General features: G+C 47.4%; 1 protein-coding gene and 1 pseudogene across 1 annotated transcript; both read left to right on the forward strand.

The window, feature by feature from the left end:
• The first annotated feature begins 9,470 nt into the window (after positions 1 to 9,470).
• LOC125538114 (RING-H2 finger protein ATL70-like) lies at positions 9,471 to 10,310 on the forward strand. Its single transcript, XM_048701441.1, has one exon. The coding sequence runs from the start codon at positions 9,631 to 9,633 to the stop codon at positions 10,138 to 10,140; it is 510 nt and encodes a 169-aa protein (XP_048557398.1). The 5' UTR covers positions 9,471 to 9,630; the 3' UTR covers positions 10,141 to 10,310.
• Positions 10,311 to 16,075: 5,765 nt separating this feature from the next.
• The window catches only part of LOC125542873, a 10,262-nt pseudogene continuing 5,570 nt past the window's right edge, over positions 16,076 to 20,767 (forward strand).

Genomic DNA, 20,767 nt, shown 5'->3' on the forward strand with positions numbered 1-20,767 from the left:
CACATCTAGTAGATGTAAAATAACTATCTCACATCTAAGTCCCTCATCATTGGATTTGTTTTGTCTTTAAAATTCGTGCACTGATAATCTGCCGATTTGTTTGCGTTTGTTTGTAGGATCTGCCGATTTGTTGCGTGCGCTCGCGCAGCCCGCCTACAGCGTGCCAGCGTGGGCTAGCCCATGTGTGCTAGCGTGGGCCGCCTTTCCTTTCTGTTTTTTTTATTTTTGCCTATTGTTGTATTGTCTCGATACACTCCACCTGTAGCAGTTTGTGAGGTATTTTTTATCTTTTTTTATTTCTTTTTTCTCCTCTTTGTGATACTATGATATGTGTATATATCAGATGGCGTGTGCATGCATCTCCTTTGTGCGTGTATATACCGTATGATTATTCATGCATTTTTTTCGTTGTTCTGATTTGTATTCATCTCTGTAATGTGTCCATGGAATAGTAAATCATGTATTGAAATTGTTAAAACTCATATAAATGAGTGTGATGTCTCATCTAAGTTTCAGTCCATTTGATCTGTCTCTATAAATTTTGTGCAATTCTTTGGTTGGGGTTGTTTTGTCCCGCGCGTCCGGTGCCGCTCGTCTGTTGTTCATTTTGCAGCCCATCACACCATGCGTCTTCCTTTTTTGGGCCGTTTTTTGTGATCTTTTTTTTCTTTGTTGTAGTTGAAGATAAGTGTTGTTTGTATAAGTTGAAGAGACGAGTTGACCGCTGGCTCGTCGGCTGTTTCTTCGCTCTCTCTAGTCCATTGCTCTTTGTCTAAGGAGAAGAGGCGACCCGGCCAAGTTTCTAAGTGGTACAATGATGGGCAATGTTTATTTTTGTTCTCATGTCTAACCCTAATATGTAAAAACCTTGTGTCTTTTTATTATTGTTGTTCCAGTTGCAAGTCGATCACCGACATGTATCTGGGTCCAAACCGTTTTGGTCTTTCCTGCAAGTGTACTCCTAATTGGGTTCGCCTTTTTATTCTAGTTGCAAGTCGACCACCGACATGCAATCTGGAGCTCATCTCTTTTATTTTTATTGTGGCAGTTGCAAGTAAACCACCAAGATGCAACTCGGCCCAACATATTTTTAGATTATGTTGCAAGTGCATCCTTGTCATGCAACTAGTCACCGTTGCATCTTGTTGTTGTAATTTTCGCGTAAACTTTTGATCTCCCGGCGTTGGATGATGTATCCCTGTGTCTCCTTATTATGTTTTGTCTACTTGTCCCTAACTTTTGTTCTAGATGCAAGTCCAACCACACACTGACATGCAATAGAGGTCCCATCTTTTTAAAATTTTGTTTTTTCTCCTTTTTAGTCTTTTAAATCCATGATTTTTAAAATTTTATAAGTACTTTTTTTAATTCACCATGTGATTTATTTTTCCGTCATTTTCCTGGAAGCTCTACCTTCCGCCTTTCTTGTTGTTGTTTGTTTATTGTGTATCATGTTATTGGACTAGGTCTGTTTGACTCCGCTTTTGTTGGCCCACAACTCATAACTGAGGTCTGGCCTTTTTTTCTCCTAGTTGGAAGTCCACCCTCGACTCGCAACTTCAACCTGTTCTTTTTTTGTCCCATTTGCAAGTCTGCCCTTGACTCGCAACTGGGGTCTGATATTTTTTTATCCTAGTTGCAAGTCCACCCTCGACTTGCAACTGGGACCTGGTCTTTTTTTTGTCCCAGTTGCAAGTCCGTCCTGACTCGCAACTCGGGCCTAACGTTTTTTCCTTCAAATTGCAAGTCCGCTCTCGACTTTGGGACCCGAACTTCGTTTGTTTTAGTTGCAAGTCCATCGTCAACTCGCAATGGGGCCCGATCTTTTTCTATTTCCAAGTCCACCCTCGACTCACAGTTAGGGACCGAACCTTTTTGTCCGAGTTGCAATACCCCCTTGACTTGTAAATCGAACCTAGTCCTTTTTTGTCCCAGTTGCAATCCACCCATGAGTCGCAGCTACGCCTGACCTTTTTTTCCTGATTGCAATTGCACTCTTAAGGCGCAACTAGATCTCAATATGTTTTTGTCCTAATTGCAAGTCCACCCTCGACACACAACTGGGGTTCCGCCTTTTCTTTCCAGTTGAAAGTCCAACTGTGGCCAAACCATTTTTGTCCTAGTTGCAAGTCCACTCTCGATGCAAATGGGGCTAGATTTTTTTTCATGTTGCAAGTCCACCCTCGACTCGTAACTAGGGCACAACCTTTTTTATATGAGTTGCAAGTGCGTCCTTGGCTCGCGACTGAGGCCCAACCTTTTTATCCGAGTTGCTAGTCCACCGTCGACTCGCAACTAGGGTCCAACCTTTTTTGTCCGAGTTGCAAGTTCGTCCTCGACTCGCAACTGGGGCCCAACCTTTTTTGTCCGAGTCGCAAGTTCATCCTCGACTCGCAACTGGGGCCCAACCTTTTTTTGTTCGAGTCGCAAGTCCACCATCAACTCGCAACTAGGGGCCAACATTTTTTTGTCTGAGTTGCAAGTTCGTCCTCGACTCACAACTGGGGCCCAACCTTTTTTGTCCGAGTTGCAAGTCCACCCTCGACTCGCAACTAGTGTCCAACCTTTTTTGTCCGAGTTGCAAGTTCGTCCTCGACTCGCAACTAGGGTCCAACATTTTTTGTCCGTGTTGCAAGTCCACCATTGGGTCGCAACTAGAGCTCAACCTTTTTTGTCTGAGTTGCAAGTTCACCGTCGACTTGCAACTGGTGCCCGACATTTTTTTAGTCCCAATTGCAAGTCCACCCTCGATTCGCAACTAGGGCCGGCCTTTTTTCCCAGTTGCAAGTCCACCGTCGACTCGTAACTGGACCTGGACCCTTTCTAGTCCCAGCTGCAAGTCCACCGTTGACTCGCTATTAGGGTCCAACAATTTTTGTCCCCAGTTGCAAGTCCAAACTTGACCCGCAACTGGGGCCCGACCGTTTTTATTCCCAATTGAGAGTCCACCTTCGGCTTGTCATTGGGGGTCAAACATTTTTTCCCTAGTTTCGAGTCCACCCTAGTCAGCAAACAAACTGCAGATGAGCTGGCCCAAGTAGCTATGATACTTTTTTTGTTTTGTTTCATTTTCTTCATGTTATTTTTGCTTTTTTATTTAGCATTTTTCTTCATTGTTTTCCATCTATTTTTTATTTCTCTATTTTTCAAAAGTTGATCTCATTTTTTTCATATTCTGATAATTTTTTGTTTGTTCATAAATTCACAAGTTTCAAAATTTGTAAATTAGTTCATTTTTCTAAAATTGATCATGTTGATCAATTTTTTTAAAGCAAATAAAAATGTGTTTATTTTTTGTTCTCTTCTTATTATCTATTTTCTCTAATTTTTTCCCGTTCGCTTTTAGTTCAATGTATATAAAAAAGTTTTCTTTTAGCATCATATATAAAAAAGTTCATGTATATCAAAAACAATGTTCAGTGTGTATTGGAAAAAAATTAGTGTGTATTCAGAAAATGATTATCATATATTAAAGTGTTGTTCGCCATATATTAGAACATTTTTGGTATTCGTTAACATTTTTATAATTTTAAAAACTTATGTAAATTCGTGAACATGTTTTTGAAATATGTGTTGATGAAATTTTGTTCTTTACTTAAAATTAATTATAAAATATAATAGTGAAAAACGCAAAAACCAAAGGGCAAAAAATAAAATAAATTATTCGCAGCCTAGAAGCTAGCTATGTGATCAGAGGCAAAAGCTAACAAGTCGATTTAGGACTAGCGATCATTTTGTTTTCCGGATAAAGCTAGCGATCATGTCCCTAAAAAATGGCTCCTTGTACGGGTAGCTAGCAACCAGATTTATTTTTTATGAGGGAAGCTAGTGACCAGATTTGCGTATAGGCCGGTCACCAAGGCGGACACACGACAAGGTAGTTTTTAGTTTTGGGCTTTGATAAATTAAAATCAAACAAACAGGACAAACAAACAAAAAAGACATAGACGGACCTTTAAATAAAATAGAGCCTTTGTGGAGGTTTACAGAAATGATTATGTGAGCAGGAGAATCCAAAACGGTCTCAGCCCATGCATGCAATGCAACGAAAAAAGCTCCAAGGAAATTGGTGAAACAAACTGGACGACTCAGACTGTACCTGCACTGCACCTGGTCAGCTCGTCTCATCAGCCGCCACCTGCTGCCGCTGGCTCTTCCTTGTGAACGACCAATGCAGCATGCCTACCTGGAACCTGCTAGGTAGGTATTCCATCTCCACTGCTCTTCCTTGTGAAGAGCAGTAAAGTTTTAGCTTTCCGCAATTTCGTGTGATGAGACGACATTCATGCCGGACTGGGCACCAAAAAAAACGATGCTCTGAAAAAAAAGCTATTGCTGGAAGCATTTTGGAGCGTCGGTTTTGTTCTTTTTGTCCAGAACTCTACCAGTGTTATTTCATCATGAAAATTTACAGGAAGTTGAATATTCCATCAATGTTTATAAAAAAATCAGATTTTTTTTATCTTTTAGCTATTTTTTTCGAATAATACTGTTCATCGAGGAGAACCCGAGCTCGGAATCAAAAGAGCACTCCCGTTTTTCCGCCTCCGATTTGAACTGAAACCACGGTAATAATAATTATGAAACAAAGAGACTAGTACAGTACTACGTAGTTACCGTCGTGCTTTTCAGGGTGCACACTACTGACTACTGCACTGAAATTCATTCAAGTGTGCCGAGCCGCGACCGCTCACGCTCCTTGCGTGCTGGCATTCATGCTGCCTGGCGTCCTGCTACAGCAGATTGTTTTTCTCCTTTTTCTTCTTCTTTTTAACGTCCAACTACAGCAGAGAGTGAGTTCGAGACGGCGTTTCATCGGACGGTGCTGTTTTACTTCCCGTCAAAAAAAAAATGAGAGGTGTCTTTTGGCCTCTTGGCCGCCTGAGCTCACGGGATATATCACTCGCGGGCGATTTGTTAATTTGCCACCCCTTACTCCCCCTTTCACAATTTGTCACCCATTGTCTCAATGACGGGCGGACCTGGACCCCACCTGTCATTCTCAGAGGGGGGGCAAATTATGAAAGGGGAGGTAAGAAGTGGCAAATTATCAAATTTGCCATCACTCGCTGGGTCGACACACCTTCACAGTGTGTAAAATCTGCCAGACCAGGCACTGCCAAGCGGCCCACAAAATTCCATATATGCTCACATGCGTGCACGCATGTTGGTTGCTGGAGCTCGCAAACTTCCAACGACGTGGATCCAGGAAACCACGCTTTGCATGCCCTTTTTTCTGGCCCCGGTGATCCTTTTCTTTTCTAAAACAAACACATAAAAGCAACTCTAACGAGGCGATTCAAACGGACGCGCGCTTTATTCGTTTGGTCGGCCAGACAGACGCCGGCGTCTGTATTTTAAAATGGGTCGGCTTGACCGCCCAACGAGGAAGCCGACTCAAATGTGCCGGCATGGGAAAAAAACAAGTTGCACGAAATAGACATAATTAAACATAAAAGTGGTTGGTCAAACGCCGGCCAAAGTCCATCTAGATCTAATAAACCTTAAATAAAACATTAAAAAAAGTCTGCGCCCGCCTGCTGCCGCCCCGCACGCTGCCCTAGACGTCGTCGGCCTTGCCCTCGACGCCGCCGTCGTCGGTGAGGTCGATGAAGACCGGAGCAGGGCCAGCCCACCCGAACGCCGCCTGGTACGCTGCCACGGCAGCCTCCTCCGGCGTCTGCTAGGGCAGCGGCATTGCGGCAAGCCGAGCGCGCTCCTCCTCCTCCTCCTCGAGCCGGAGCGCCTCCGCGTCGCGTTGGAGCATGGCCTCGTAGTGCATCTGCTCCTCGCCGTCGGCCTGCTCCTGGCGGAGCCAGTGCTCCTTCCATCGCTCGAGGTGGGCCGCCTCTTCCTCCGGCGTCGCGGCGAAGTGGACGGGAGGCGCGCTCACCCACTCGCGGTACTGGCCCGTCCACGAGTAGGCCTCCTTCGGCCAAGTGGGTGGAGGCGGGGAGCGCTTACGCGACGGCTCCGGCTTGGGCTGTACGGGCAGCGACGACGGAGGCGGCGGCACGAAGAGCGGGGTGTGGACGGAGTCCCCCGCCGCCGACAGGGCAAGGGCTTGCTCCAGCCCATGCCAGTGCGCGTCCTCCTCGATGGCGGCTTGGTACTCCGCCTCCGCCTCCATGTCCTCCGGCTCTACCTGCGGGGGAGGCGGTGGGAACGGCGGCGGGACGGCGTCGACACCCGAGCGCCGTTGCTCCTCGTGTTCAAGGGTGAACCAAGCCTCCCAGTTAGGAGAGTCGGCGGCGTACCCGGGCAGCCGACGCTGCTCCGGCATGAGCAGCTGTTGGGGAACGTAGTAATTTCAAAAAAATTCCTACGCACACGCAAGATCATGTGACGCATAGCAACGAGGGGGGGAGTGTGATCTACATACCTAGTAGATCGACAAGGGAAGCGTTTGGTTGATGTAGTCGTACGTCTTGACGATCCGACCGATCAAGCACCGAAACTACGGTACCTCCGAGTTCTAGCACACGTTCAGCTCGATGACGATCCCCGGACTCCGATCCAGCAAAGTGTCGGGGAAGAGTTCCGTCAGCACGACGGCGTGGTGACGATCTTGATGTACTACAGCAGCAGGGCTTCGCCTAAACTCCGCTACAATATTATCGAGGACTATGGTGGCTGGGGGCGCCGCACACGGCTAAGGAAAAGATCACGTGGATCAACTTGTGTGTCTCTGGGGTGCCCCTGCCTCCGTATATAAAAGACTAAGGGGGGAGGCTGGCCGGCCAAGGAGGGCGCGCCAGGAGAGTCCTACTCCCTCTGGGAGTAGGATTCCCCCCCCCCAATCCTAGTTGGAATAGGATTCGCGGAGGGGGGGGAAGAGAGAGAGGGGCCGGCCCCCTCTCCTTGTCCTATTCGGACCAAGGGAGGGAGGGGCGCGCGGCCCATGAGGGGCTGCCTCTTCTCTTTTCCACCAAGGCCCATCATGGCCCATATAGCTCCCGGGGGGTTCCGGTAACCTTCCGGTACTCCGGTAAAATCCCGATTTCACCTGGAACACTTCCGATATCCAAAAATAGGCTTCCAATATATCAATCTTTATGTCTCGACCATTTCGAGACTCCTCGTCATGTCCGTGATCACATCCGGGACTCCGAACAACCTTCGGTACATCAAAATGCATAAACTCATAATATAACTGTCATCGTAACCTTAAGCGTGCGGACCCTACGGGTTCAAGAACAATGTAGACATGACCGAGACACGTATCCGGTCAATAACCAATAGCGGGACCTGGATGCCCATATTGGCTCCTACATATTCTATGAAGATCTTTATCGGTCAGACCGCATAACAACATACGTCGTTCCCTTTGTCATCGGTATGTTACTTGCCCGAGATTCGATCGTCGGTATTCCAATACCTAGTTCAATCTTGTTGCTGGCAAGTCTCTTTACTCGTTCTGTAATACATCATCCCGCAACTAACTCATTTAGTTGCAATGCTTGCAAGGCTTAAGTGATGTGCATTACCGAGAGGGCCCAGAGATACCTCTCCGACAATCGGAGTGACAAAACCTAATCTCGAAATACGCCAACCCAACATGTACCTTTGGAGACACCTGTAGTACTCCTTTATAATCACCCAGTTACGTTGTGACGTTTGGTAGTACCCAAAGTGTTCCTCCGGCAAACGGGAGTTGCATAATCTCATAGTTATAGTAACATGTATAAGTCATGAAGAAAGCAATAGCAACATACTAAACGATCGGGTGCTAAGCTAATGGAATGGGTCATGTCAATCAGATCATTCTCTTAATGATGTGATCCCGTTAATCAAATAACAACTCATTGTTCATGGTTAGGAAACATAACCATCTTTGATTAACGAGCTAGTCTAGTAGAGGCATACTAGTGACACTTTGTTTGTCTATGTATTCACACATGTATTATGTTTCCGGTTAATACAATTCTAGCATGAATAATAAACATTTATCATGATATAAGGAAATAAATAATAACTTTATTATTGCCTCTAGGGCATATTTCCTTCAGTCTCCCACTTGCACTAGAGTCAATGATCTAGTTCACATCGCCATGTGATTCAACACTAATAGTTCACATCACCATGTGATTAACACCCATAGTTCACATCGTCATGTGACCTATACCCAAAGGGTTTACTAGAGTCAATAATCTAGTTCACATCGTTTATGTGATTAACACCCAAAGAGTACTAAGGTGTGATCATGTTTTGCTTGTGAGATAATATTAGTCAACGGGACTGTCACATACAGATCTGTAAGTATTTTGCGAATTCTATGTCTACAATGCTCTGCATGGAGCTACTCTAGCTAATTGCTCCCACTTTCAATATGTATCTAGACCGAGACTTAGAGTCATCTAGATTAGTGTCAAAACTTGCATCGGCGTAACCCTTTACGACGATCCTTTTTTCACTTCCATAATCGAGAAACATATCCTTATTCCACTAAGGATAATTTTGACCGCTGTCCAGTGATCTACTCCTAGATCACTATCGTACTCCCTTGCCAAACTCAGTGGTAGGGCATACAATAGATCTGGTATACATTCGGGCCGGGCTCGGGCTTCATTTTATGACCCGAAGCCCGGCCCAAAAGCCCGAATAAAGCCCGAAATATGTATAAAAACATATTGTATTCAAAATATGGGTATAATAAACTAATATAATATCCCAAAAATAATTAATTTAATTAAAATATGTCACTGTTCATGTACTTCGGGCTCGGGCTTGGGATTTTATCTTCGGGCTTTGTCAAGCCCGGCCCAAACCCGACCCGGCCCGACGTTTGCCCGGGTTTAACGCCACCCCTTTCGGCCGAAGGAGCGCCCAACACACGGTCATTCTCCTCTACAAAGGTAGCCTCGTACTAGCTCGCTCGTGTATAAAGCAAGCTCTCCCTGATGCGCTTCTGGCTTAGGCTGTTGATTTTTTTTTCCGTTTTCTTCTCATTCAGTTAGCAGGGCACGAGCTCACTATTTTCTGTCGAGGCCGTGTGAGTCGAGTCCGGCAGCTGCATCCATGTCATTCCATGTCGCTGCAAGTGTCTAGCAACACGTCAAGTTGTTTGCTGCACAAACTACTCAAGTGCTGATGTTCACATCAGAGTGCACCTGAGCGTGTGAGTTGAGAGCTAACACTGGCCGGTGCTTTTGGCCTGAGAGGAATCAGCTTAGATCAATTAACGTGCATACGTAAGCTAGTTGTCTGCAGAAAACCAACAAAAACAATACGAGGGACTAAGCTTATCTGGTTTAAAAAATAAAGGAACTATGTTTTGCTGGTTTTAAAGTTAAGGAGTCATTTATCTACTTTCAAAAGTATTGAGGAACGAAAAATATTCTTTTCCCATTTTTTAATAAAGTTGGTCAAACTTGTCAAATTTTGACTCTACATAAATCTTATAATGATAATCTTATATGAAATCAGATTTGACCAAGGAAGAGCCTGAGCACACGAAGATGCACTTCCAGAAGCAAACAAATCCGCATCAACGTCGATCAATAGAACGCGCGCGCATCAAACAAACCAAACACGTTAGAGTTACATTGACTAAACACGCCACGTCGCCCTTTGCGTCTCCACGCCTTCTACCTGCCCCGCGCCGGTCCTCGAGCTCAAAAAAGAAGAGCGATGGGTAGCCCGTCGCCGCCCGGCGCCTCGCACGGCCTGTTCGGGTCGAGCGGCGTCGGCGGGTTCGGCTACGGCCTCGCCGTCTCCGTCGGCATCCTGCTCGTCGTCTCCACCGTCGCCTTCGCTGTCTACCTCTGCTGCGCCCGCGCCTCGTCCATGCCGGTGGCTGACGCCCGCGGGGTTCCGGCGCCGGCGCCGCCCCGCCACGACGTCGAGCTCGGCGGCATCGACGCGGCGACGCTGGAGGCGTACCCGGCGGTGGTCTACAGGGAGGCGAGGAAGCCGGCGTCAGTGGAGCAGCAGGAGGCGTGCTGCGCCGTGTGCCTGGAGAGGTACGCGGACAGCGACATGGTCCGGGTGCTGCCGGACTGCGGTCACCTGTTCCACCGCGGGTGCGTCGACCCCTGGCTCCGGCAGAGGCCCACGTGCCCGGTGTGCCGGACCTCGCCTCTGCCCAGCCCCGTGCCCACGCCTCTCGCCGAGGTGACGCCGCTGGCGCTGGCGAGGTAAGGCCGGCGTGAGGCGATCGAGCGCATGGTGTCTGTCCGCGGACATGGCGTTCTTCAACTCTTCTTGGCTTGCTCTCTGTTTTCTTCCCATCTCCATTAGTTTAATTTATACTATACGGCAAGATGCCACATGTAATTAATTAATTAATTAGAAGGTGATAAGTTTATATAGCTAGATGTTAGTGAATGCTGTTTTTGCTAACGTGAATTCGTGTATGGGATTAGGTGGTGTTTGGTTCTCTAGTCCTAGTACTTTTTCTAGTCCCAATTAAAAAGTCCTTAATCCCTAAAATGTCCCTCCCTGTTTGTTTCCAGAGACTAAAAAGTCCCTAGTCGTCCCTTCCTAGAGGCTATTAAATGACCATGTTGCCACTAGTATATAGAAAAATAACAATCAAACAACACCATAGGGTGGCGGGCCAATGGGTGCATGGAGGGGCATTGATGGAAAAGTCTCAAAAAGACTCTCTTGAGAGTCTTCTTCATTTAGTCCCAAATGCCTAGTTTAGTCCCTAAAAAGTCCCTCCCGTTTGATAAAAAAGTCTCTATGAGGGACTTTTTCTAGTCCCTACAACAAAAAGGCTCTGGAAACAAACACCCCCTTAGTCTAGTAAGTAAATTGGTGGTATTGATGAAGAAGAAGACAAATTTGATCAACCATATTTTTAAGATTCAGCAAAGGTACATGGAGGGCTTGATTAAAAAAAATTGCCTCGAAAGACACAAATATCATGTTTGTTTCTGGACCCATATCCCCATCAGGGTTCCTCATCACTCCCATTGCTGGAATTAACCACGATGGTTTAAAACCAGTCCCGTACGGGCTTGGTACCAAACTACCAGTCACCGAATAGCCACTGTGCCAAAGCTACCGGCATTTGTGGTCAACGGGGCTGTCTGGTTTTCAGCCACAAATTGCCACACTTTGTCACACCTTATTTTAGGTAAATTTGATCAAGTTAGATGGGTGTTTGGTATTAGAATACCTGAGGCAAACATTTTTTTTATAAGCAGTGAACTTCACATGTAATAGACACAAAAAGTGTGGCAAAATTTCTTTAGACAAGTGTGACAAATGTGACAAAGAGTAATGCGGCAACGTAAGGCAAACATAGTAAAAATCCAAACATCCCCGACATCACACAACACAAACATCAACATATCCATCCATGTTCCATATTCTCGTGAGGACGAACCAACGAACGGTGGTGGGTGGATGGCGTCACCAAAGAAGTTTCGATGCGAGGTCATAACGCGCTAAATTTTGACCAAAAGGTCAAAATAGTGATTTTGGGCGTGAACTGCCACACAAACTCTGATATCTTAGGGAGCGGATCGGATCCAACTGGATATCATCAAGTGTCTACAGACACGTCTGGACGTCGGGATGTGTACACGGACACTCAAATACTCAATGGGGTGGATGCCATCCAATTGGAGTCATCAAGTATAAGCGAACACCAGATTTTCATTGATTTTTGGATTAACCTTTACATGAAAAAAGAACCCTAAAAAGCTAAAATAATAATCCTAATCTACTCACCGATGAAGGTGGTCAAGGAATCCCACGATGAACGGTTTGTCCTCGTCATCTATGGCGTCCAATGTGAACAAGGCAGAGTGGACGATGGATGCCTCAGTGACATTGTCGTCGTGCCGCTCTGGCGCCTCGTCGCCCTTTGCCTCTAGCCTCTCGAAGAGTTGGGCATGCTCCGTCTCGTTGACCAGAGGTGTCATCGCTCACGCACGGACCTCTGGCACGCTTTAAGCATGACGCTTTGGCGTGAGCTACTTGTACAAGGCGGCCAACTTACTAGTGTTGTCTCAAGGTTCTCTCAAACTCAACCCATGACGCCACCCCCTCAAAAAAAATCCTTAGAAGTCATGAGTGCAAACCCTACAACTCTCGCAAGAAAAAGGAAGACGGAAAGGTCAAGGGTTTCGTTTTGCTTCTCGCTTCTTTTCGAAGAAAAAGTTTGGTTTGTTTAGCCCAGGCGCTCTCACGTTAGCAACAATACACGACCTGCCGCCGTTGCAGATGGTGGCAAGTCAACCGTTTCGTTCCGGCGAGTCTCAGCCGAAGAAATCATGTGCAACCCAACTAGTCACCCCATGCAACTGCGGCAGGGCCTGCCGCCATGGCGGCATCCGCCACGTGTCTCCATCCGCGAGTGTTGTTTTGGTAACGATTTTCACGGGCGATCCTTTATGCTGATATAAGTTTGCGCATACGTCGCATGCGGTCCTTGATGCCGATAAATCCCGCAGGTGGCCTGACATGCAAGAATTCCAGCTCAACAACACATGACTCCATGAGTGCAAAAAAGGACTAGATATCTCATTTTTTCCCCTTCTACCCGCAAAAAAAAGCTCTCATTTTTTTTCTTCGAATAGAAATTTTGCTCCGTTTTTTTAGATGGAACACTTGTATTCCATTAAGACACGGCTAAATCACCGGTTACAGCATGGGGTACATCATCAGGATAGTTAGAGAACCACTGGTTAGACTCTCCAGTAACTAAACCCGCACCAATAGCAGCCAGCACATGCGCTGGCTTGTTACAAACACGTGGCGTGTGTACAACCATAGCCTGGATAAATTGTGTGGCAAGATTCACCTTAAGCTCTTTGAACATTTGGCCAAGGGAAGACAAGTCGTACATATCCGATGACACAGCTTGTTGTAGCACTAGACAATCAGTCTCAAACTATACTCTGCCCACCCCCATTTGAACAGCCCACTTAACAGCAGTGCAAAGAGCCACTGTCTCAGCGTGTAAAGTATTGGAAATTGATTGGGATGAGCCCGCTGCAGCAAAAAGGACTTCATGGGAGGCACCTCTGCATATTAATCCCCATCCATTGTATTTATTGTGTTCTGAAAAGGCTCCATCAATATTAATTTTAACAAAATCTGATGGTGGTGGCTTCCAAGAACTATGGATGCTCGCTTGAGAAACTGGCTTCTTATTCAGGAACTCATTCCACTCATTCACATGAAAACGAATAGCATATTGAAATTCTTCTACCGTGGCTCTGCGTTCTTCATGATTTTCACGCTTTCTCTCGTGCCACCAAGACCAAAGAAGAGCAATGGTAAGCATCCTTCGTTCCTCTCAAAGTTGCAAAATAGCATATACTACTCCCTTTGCGGAAATTTGCTGTGAAAATTTCACTCTCACCTCTTCCTGCATCAACGCTCGCCATCTGTGTTTCACCCATTTGCATTTAAGAAAAAGATGCCCTCCATCTTCGAACAACCGGTCGCAAACAGCACACCGTGTATCAAACTCTAAACCCCTTCTACTAATATTCATATACATTGGGTGACTATTGTGCGCAAATCTCCACAAGAAATGATGCACCTTAGGTGGACACTTTTGTTTCCAAATAGCTTTGAACATTTCAGAATCTCGTTCTTCGTATGACAAGCTGGCACCTTGCAGTTTGTTAGCCTCCCTTTTTAACATGGCCACATGTGCTTTATATGCCGATTTGACCGAGAAAACGCCCTTACTATCAAGATGCCGGCCTAAGAAATCATGCGCTTGATCATGGACTGGGATGCTCATAATGTATGGCACATCATCTTGATGGAAACATCCTTCGACGAGAGCTCGGTCCCAGTAGCCCGTATCCGGATCAATTAACTCGCAAACTCTAGTGAGGAGGCTATGTCCACGTGGCGCAGAAGGTCGCCGAGTCAATCCCCTAGGAATCCATGGATCCTCCCAAATCCGAAAATCCGTGCCATCCCCGATTCTCCAGATTAGCCCTTCTTTGAGAAGCTCAACGTCTTTCAAAATACTACGCCAAACATAGCTCATACCATTAATCGGTTCTGCAGCAAGGGCATTACCATGAGGGAAATACTTTGCTCTCAAAACTTGTGCACAAAGGGATTCAGGTGCTTGTATCAACCGCCACCCTTGTTTGGCTAGCATCGCCAAGTTAAAAGAGTGAAGATCACGGAAACCAAGACCTCCTTCATCTTTTGACAGCTTCATTTTATTCCAACCTACCCAATGCATCTTATTTTCTTCATTCTGCCTGTTCCACCAATAGTGACATATCAGCTGGCTTATCTCATCACACAAGGACTTTGTTAGATCAAAGCACGCTATCACATACGTAGGTATTGCTTGAGCCACATCCTTCACATATATCTCCTTACCCGCCATAGAGAGACATCTGTCCCAGCCCACTTGTAACCGACTGATAATATTATCTTTAATGTAGGCAAAACATTTCTTCTTTGACTTCTCAAATATCTGGGCAGTCCAAGGTATTTTCCCTCGCTGGCTTCACTTCCAATTTGCAACTCTTGTATAATTAAATTTTTGAAACTCTGACTTGTATTCGCACTAAACATTACTGAAGACTTTTCTCGGTTAATCACTTGACCCGAACACTCCTCATACATTTGCAGAATATCATTAATTGCTTGGACCCCATGTACAGTCGCCTGCATGACAAGGAGTGAATCATCTGCAAATAAAAGGTGATTAACTCTTGGGGCCGCCGGAGCAAGCTTTATACCTTTGATTTGGCCATCGTGATTTGCTTTATTTAGCATTGCTGAAAGTCCCTCCGCACACATGAGAAAGAGATAGGGGGAGATAGAATCCCCCTGCCGCAATCCTCTACCCGGTATAACCACATCTGAGATATCTCCATTCACTCTAAACCTGTATGAAACAGTCTTGACACACTTCATAATTAACTGTACAAACTCATCAATGAAGCCCAACTTCTTCATAATTCCTTTAAGAAACGACCACTCTACCCGGTCATAAGCTTTACTCATGTTGAGCTTGAGTGCCATGTATACATCTTTACCTATCCTCTTTCTTCTCATGAAGTGAGTCATTTCATAGGCTAAAATAGTGTTATCAGAAATTAAACGGCCTGGCGCAAAGGCGCTCTGGTTGGCTGAAATAATCTCATCCAAGATTTGTTTGAGACGGTTTGCCAACACTTTAGACACAAGCTTATACACCACATTGCAAAGGCTAATAGGGCGTAGATCTTTGATACGATCAGGGTTCCGAACCTTTCGGATAAGCACAACAATTGTTTCATTCCATCTCTCTGGTATACCGCCGCCTCGCAACACACGTAATACCTCCCGTGTCACAGCTTCGCCCACCGTACTCCAAAATCTCTTATAGAAAATAGCCGGCATACCATCCACACCAGGTGCCTTAAGATCACCCATATCATCAAGGGCTCGCTTCACTTCCTCAACAGTGTACTCCTTTCTTAACAGATCATTCATCTGGGGTGTCACCTTCGGTTGTACTGCTTGTAAAGTCTGGTTAAAATTTGGGCCTGCCACAGGGGTAAACAAGTTAAAGGAGTGGTTAGAAATAAATTCCTTCAGACCAGCCTCCCCTTTCACCTCCACACCATCTTCCCCAATGAGCTTTTCTGTTCTGTTTTTTTTCTTTCTAGCCGACGCAAAGTTGTGGAAAAATTCAGTATTACGGTCTCCCTTTACCAGCTATGTTGCATGAGCTCGTTGCTGCCAAAAAATATCTAGTTGTTCTTCCGGCCGATCAAGTTTATACCCGATCACCTGCTCACGCCTCAGACCTGCTCCTGTCAAGTTCCCACACAGGCATTTTTCCAAGTCAGCACGCAGTTTATTGATACGTTGTTGCATGCAGATCCCCAAGGACCTCTCTGCTCCAGGCATCAAGCTCCTGCGACACAGCCTTAATAAGTTGTGCAACTGTGCTCTCTCCTCGGTCACCAGCCTTTTGCCAAGCATCCATCACAATTCTTTCACAATCATCCTCTAATAGCCAACGTGCCTCAAAACGTTTATTCAGATTATTTTTAGATCCGAAGTGAAATTTTGTTTCCGCCGTTGACGACGGACCATTTTTTGAGAACGAGAGAGAGAGAGAGGAAGAAAGAGGAGGCCAGCCCACCATCACAGGACGAGGAGGCCCAGCCCAACACGCACACACAGTCGCACGACGGGGTGGGTTTCCCCTTGCGCCAGCTTCCTCTCCTCCTCCTCCCCGCGCCGCCGCCGCCGCTCCGGTCCATCCGCCAGCCATCCAGGTACGTCTCCCCTCTGCTCCGCCCCGCCCCGCTCGTCTCCTCGCCCCCCTCCTCCCGGCGCCACCGACAGCCGCACGCGCGCGCGCGGGCGCGCTGCCGGTCGCGTGCCAGATGCGTGCTCCGCCCTTCATCTAGCCCTCGTGATGATCGATACAGTTGCTTGATATTGCACTACATAGCTGATTCGTCATTCTCATAGCGTGCCACCATGCACTGGCTAGCACCGCGCAAGAGGGAATGTGGGGAGTAGATCGCCGCTCGTGATTGCGTAACAGGGTTTGGATTTCATAGCCTCCGCCGTGGGGCGGGGCGACCAAAGGATTCAGCCGTGCTCTTCACAGCGTGCAAGCAATCAGCCGTGGAAGGAATGCTCTGGCTTTCTGATGGTGATGATAAGAGTTTGGAATTTCTCTTATGAATTTCGCTGCAAATCTGAGTGGTCTGGGCAATAATCAAATTCAGTACTAGCTTGTGTTCTGGTTTGGATTCAAACCTAAGCTGCTTGATCTTTTGCTCCGTATCAGATGGAATAACATGACCATGATGTTTCTTTTTAATCGGTAAAGCTAGGTGTTCGTCACCTGTGGTCTTAAGATCGATAGAAATGTATGTCGCTACTTTCTGTTGATTCTTTGTCGTTGGTTTGTTCGTTCATCATTTAGGACTTGATGTATGGACGCTTATCTACTTGCTGCTTAGTTCGTTCATCCTTTAGGGCCTTGATTTATGGAAGCTTTTCTACTTGCTGCTAATACATTCTGTAAGTCCTTGAAGCTTACCATCTCTTTGGCGATTCTTATGCCTGCAGATGCAGAAGTTCAAGACTTTGGCCAAGGCCCTGACCGGCAAGACCGTCACCGCCGGGAGGAACTCTTCCGGGCGGATCACTTCTTTTCACCGAGGGGGTGGATCCAAGCGATCGCTTAGGGACATTGACCTTAAAAGGAACACTTGTTCTGTTGGCATTGTGGAAAGGATTGAATATGACCCTAACCGTTCTTCTCGGATCGCTCTTCTCCGATGGATCGAAGGGGTGCCTCAGAAGGACGCAGCATACAAGGCCGAGCGCGCGCCTGTCAATTACATCATAGCCAGCCATCAAATGGAACCGGGCAGCATGGTGGTGAACAGCGACTCCTCCAAACCTTCCACGACTGGCTCCTTGATGCGCCCTGCCCACAACGCTGATTCCTTCCTTCGGTTCCAAGAGCTGTTCCGCAAAGCCAGCCAAGAAGGCGAAGAGGGCACTGATGATCAAGCAAAGGATGCGGCGGTTCCTACAGCGGCACCGCTCATGCCTGCCGATCTACTGGACCTCAACTCCAAGGTGGGAAACTGCATGCCGTTGTCCGACATCCGCATGGGAACATGGGTGCACAGCATTGAGCTGCGTCATGGCCAGGGGGCGAAGCTCGTCCGGGCCGCCGGAGCCTACGCCAAGGTGGTCAAGGAGTCGGCCACGCAGTGCCTTGTGCGGCTGCCGTCAGGCGTCGAGAAGCTGATCGACTCCCGGTTGCGGGCCACCATCGGCATCGTCTCCAACCCCACCCATGGCGCCCGAAAGCTGAGGAAGGCAGGGCATAGCGGGTGGCTGGCAGGCGCCCGGTCGTCCGTGGTGTCGCCATGAACCCGGTGGACCATCCCCATGGAGGAGGCGAGGGGCGCACCAAGGGCGGCAGGCCGTCGGTGTCGCCCTGGGGGAAGCCCACCAAGGCTGGGTATCGGACCGTGCCAAAGAAGCCAAAGGCTGTGACGCCCCCGATTCAATCGTACACTAATCATGCACGCAAATGTGTACGATCAAGATCAGGGACTCACGGGAATATATCACAACACAACTCTAAAACATAAATAAGTCATACAAGCATCATAATACAAGCCAGAGGCCTCGAGGGCTCGAATACAAGAGCTCGATCATAGACGAGTCAGCGGAAGCAATAATATCTGAGTGCAGACATAAGTTAAACAAGTTTGCTTTAAGAAGGCTAGCACAAACTGGGATACAGATCGAAAGAGGCGCAGGCCTTCTGCCTGGGATCCTCCTAACTACTCCTGGTCGTCGTCAGCGGGCTGCACGTAGTAGTAGGCACCTCCCGAGTAGTAGTAGTCCTCATCAACGGTGGCGTCTGGCTCCTGGATTCCGGCATCTGGTTGCGACAACCAGAAAGAAAGGAAAAGGGGAGAAAGGGGGAGAAAGCAACCGTGAGTACTCATTCAAAGTACTCGCAAGCAAGAAGCTACACTACATATGCATGGGTATCAAATGGAATAAGGGTATCATATGTGGACTGAACTGCAGAATGCCAGAATAAGAGGGGGATAACTAATCCTGTCGAAGACTACGCTTCTGGCCACCTCCATCTTACAGCATGTAGGAGAGAGTAGATGATAAGTTCACCAAGTAGCATCAAGTAGCATCGTATAGCATAATCCTAACCGATGATCCTCCCCTCGTCGCCCTGTGAGAGAGCGGTCACCGGTTGTATCTGGCACTTGGAAGGGTGTGTTTTATTAAGTATCTGGTTCTAGTTGTCATAAGGTCAAGGTACAACTCCAAGTCGTCCTGTTACCGAAGATCACGGCTATTCGAATAGATTAACTTCCCTGCAGGGGTGCACCACATAACCCAACACGCTCGATCCCATTTGGCCGGACACACTTTCCTGGGTCATGCCCGGCCTCGTAAGATCAACACGTCGCAGCCCTACCTAGGCACAATAGAGAGGTCAGCACGCCGGTCTAAATCCTATGGCGCAGGGGTCTGGGCCCATCGCCCTTTGCACACCTGCACGTTGCGAACGCGGCCAGAAGCAGAACTAGCCCCCTTAATACAAGAGCAGGCTTACGGTCCAATCCGGCGCGCGCCACTCAATCGCTGACGTCACGAAGGCTTCGGCTGATACCACGACGTCGAGTGCCCATAACTGTCCCCGCGTAGATGGTTAGTGCGTATAGGCCAATAGCCAGACTCAGATCAAATACCAAGATCTCGTTAAACGTGTTAAGTATCTGCGAACGCCGACCAGGGCCAGGCCCACCTCTCTCCTAGGTGGTCTCAACCTGCCCTGTCGCTCCGCCTCAAAGTAACAGTCGGGGGCCGTCGGGAACCCAGGCCCACCTCTACCGGGATGGAGCCACCTGCCCCTTCAGCCCCCAACTCCGAACAGTACCACAGGTAATGTAACTGTGTAAAGTATATAGCATATGCCCGTGATCACCTCCTGAAGTGATCACGGCCTAGTAGTATAGCATGGCAGACAGACAAGAGTGTAGGGCCACTGATGGAACACTAGCATCCTATACTAAGCAGTAGGATAGCAGGTAATGGTAATAACAGTATTAGCAAGGATAGGCTATGCATCAGGATAGGAATAACGGAAAGCAGTAACATGCTACACTACTCTAATGCAAGCAGTATAGAGAAGAGTAGGCAATATCTGGTGATCAAAGGAGGGGTTTGCCTGGTTGCTCTGGCAAGAGAGAGTGGTCGTCAACACCATAGTCGTACTGGGTAGCAGCGGCGTCGGTCTCGGTGTCTAGCGAGAGAAGAGGGGGAAGAAATAATAAATATAATGCAAACAAATGCATGACGATGCATGACATGACAAAGCGTGATGCTAGTTGTGCCCTAACGCGGTACGAGGTGGTACCGGTGAAGGGGGGGAAACATCCGGGAAATTATCCCCGGTGTTTCGCGTTTTCGGACAGACGAACCGGAGGGGGAAAGTTGCGTGTTCGCTATGCTAGGGATGTGTGCCGTACGAACGGGCTGCGTATCCGGATTCGTCTCGTCGTTCTGAGCAACTTTCATGTAGAAAGTATTTTCATCTGAGCTACGGTTTATTTTATATTAATTTTAAAAGATTTAAATCATTTTTAGGATTAATTTAAATATTTTAATCCAACATTATCCAGAACAGTGATTGATGACGCAGGCATGACATCAGAGTGATGTCAGCAGGTCAACTGGTCGGTTGACCAGTCAAACAGACAGGTGGGTCCAGTGGGACCCACATGTCATTGTCTGTTAACTAATTAACCAGGTTAATTAGTTTAGTTAACATATTAGTTATGTTAATTAATAGTAGTTAATTAGTTTAATTAGTTATTAGGTTAATTAATCATAATTAGTTAATTTAAACAGAATTAATTAAGTTAATTATTTTAGTTAATTAATTTATTATTATAATTATTATCTATTCTTTTTATCATTATAATTTTTAATCTTTTTTTTTGAAACGTTTTGGAGGCGGGGCCCTCCTGTCATTGGCCCATAGGGGAGCCTAGTGGGTTTGCGGGCGTGGTGCCCGTGCCTGAGGCCAAACGGGGCTGGCCTCGGGCGCAGCCCGTGGCGTGGGCGCGGGCAGCCAGAACGCCGGCCAGTGGGGGGGGGGGCGAGCCGTGGTGGATGGGGCGAGGCCAGGGACGACGACGAGCGAGGCGGGAGGCGAGCGCGTCGAGGGGGAAGCAGGGGGCGGCCACGCGCGAGCTACGGACGGCGCGGGCGACCGGTGGGCGAGCAGAGGCGGGGTCCAGATCGGGCGGCGGCGAGCGTC

The sequence above is a fragment of the Triticum urartu genome, chromosome 1 (assembly GCF_003073215.2).
Source record: "Triticum urartu cultivar G1812 chromosome 1, Tu2.1, whole genome shotgun sequence".
NCBI lineage: Eukaryota > Viridiplantae > Streptophyta > Magnoliopsida > Poales > Poaceae > Triticum > Triticum urartu.

Excerpts from the sequence above, each read along its gene's own strand:
- LOC125538114 (XM_048701441.1), top strand. The coding sequence starts at position 9,631 with ATGGGTAGCCCGTCGCCGCCCGGCGCCTCGCACGGCCTGTTCGGGTCG.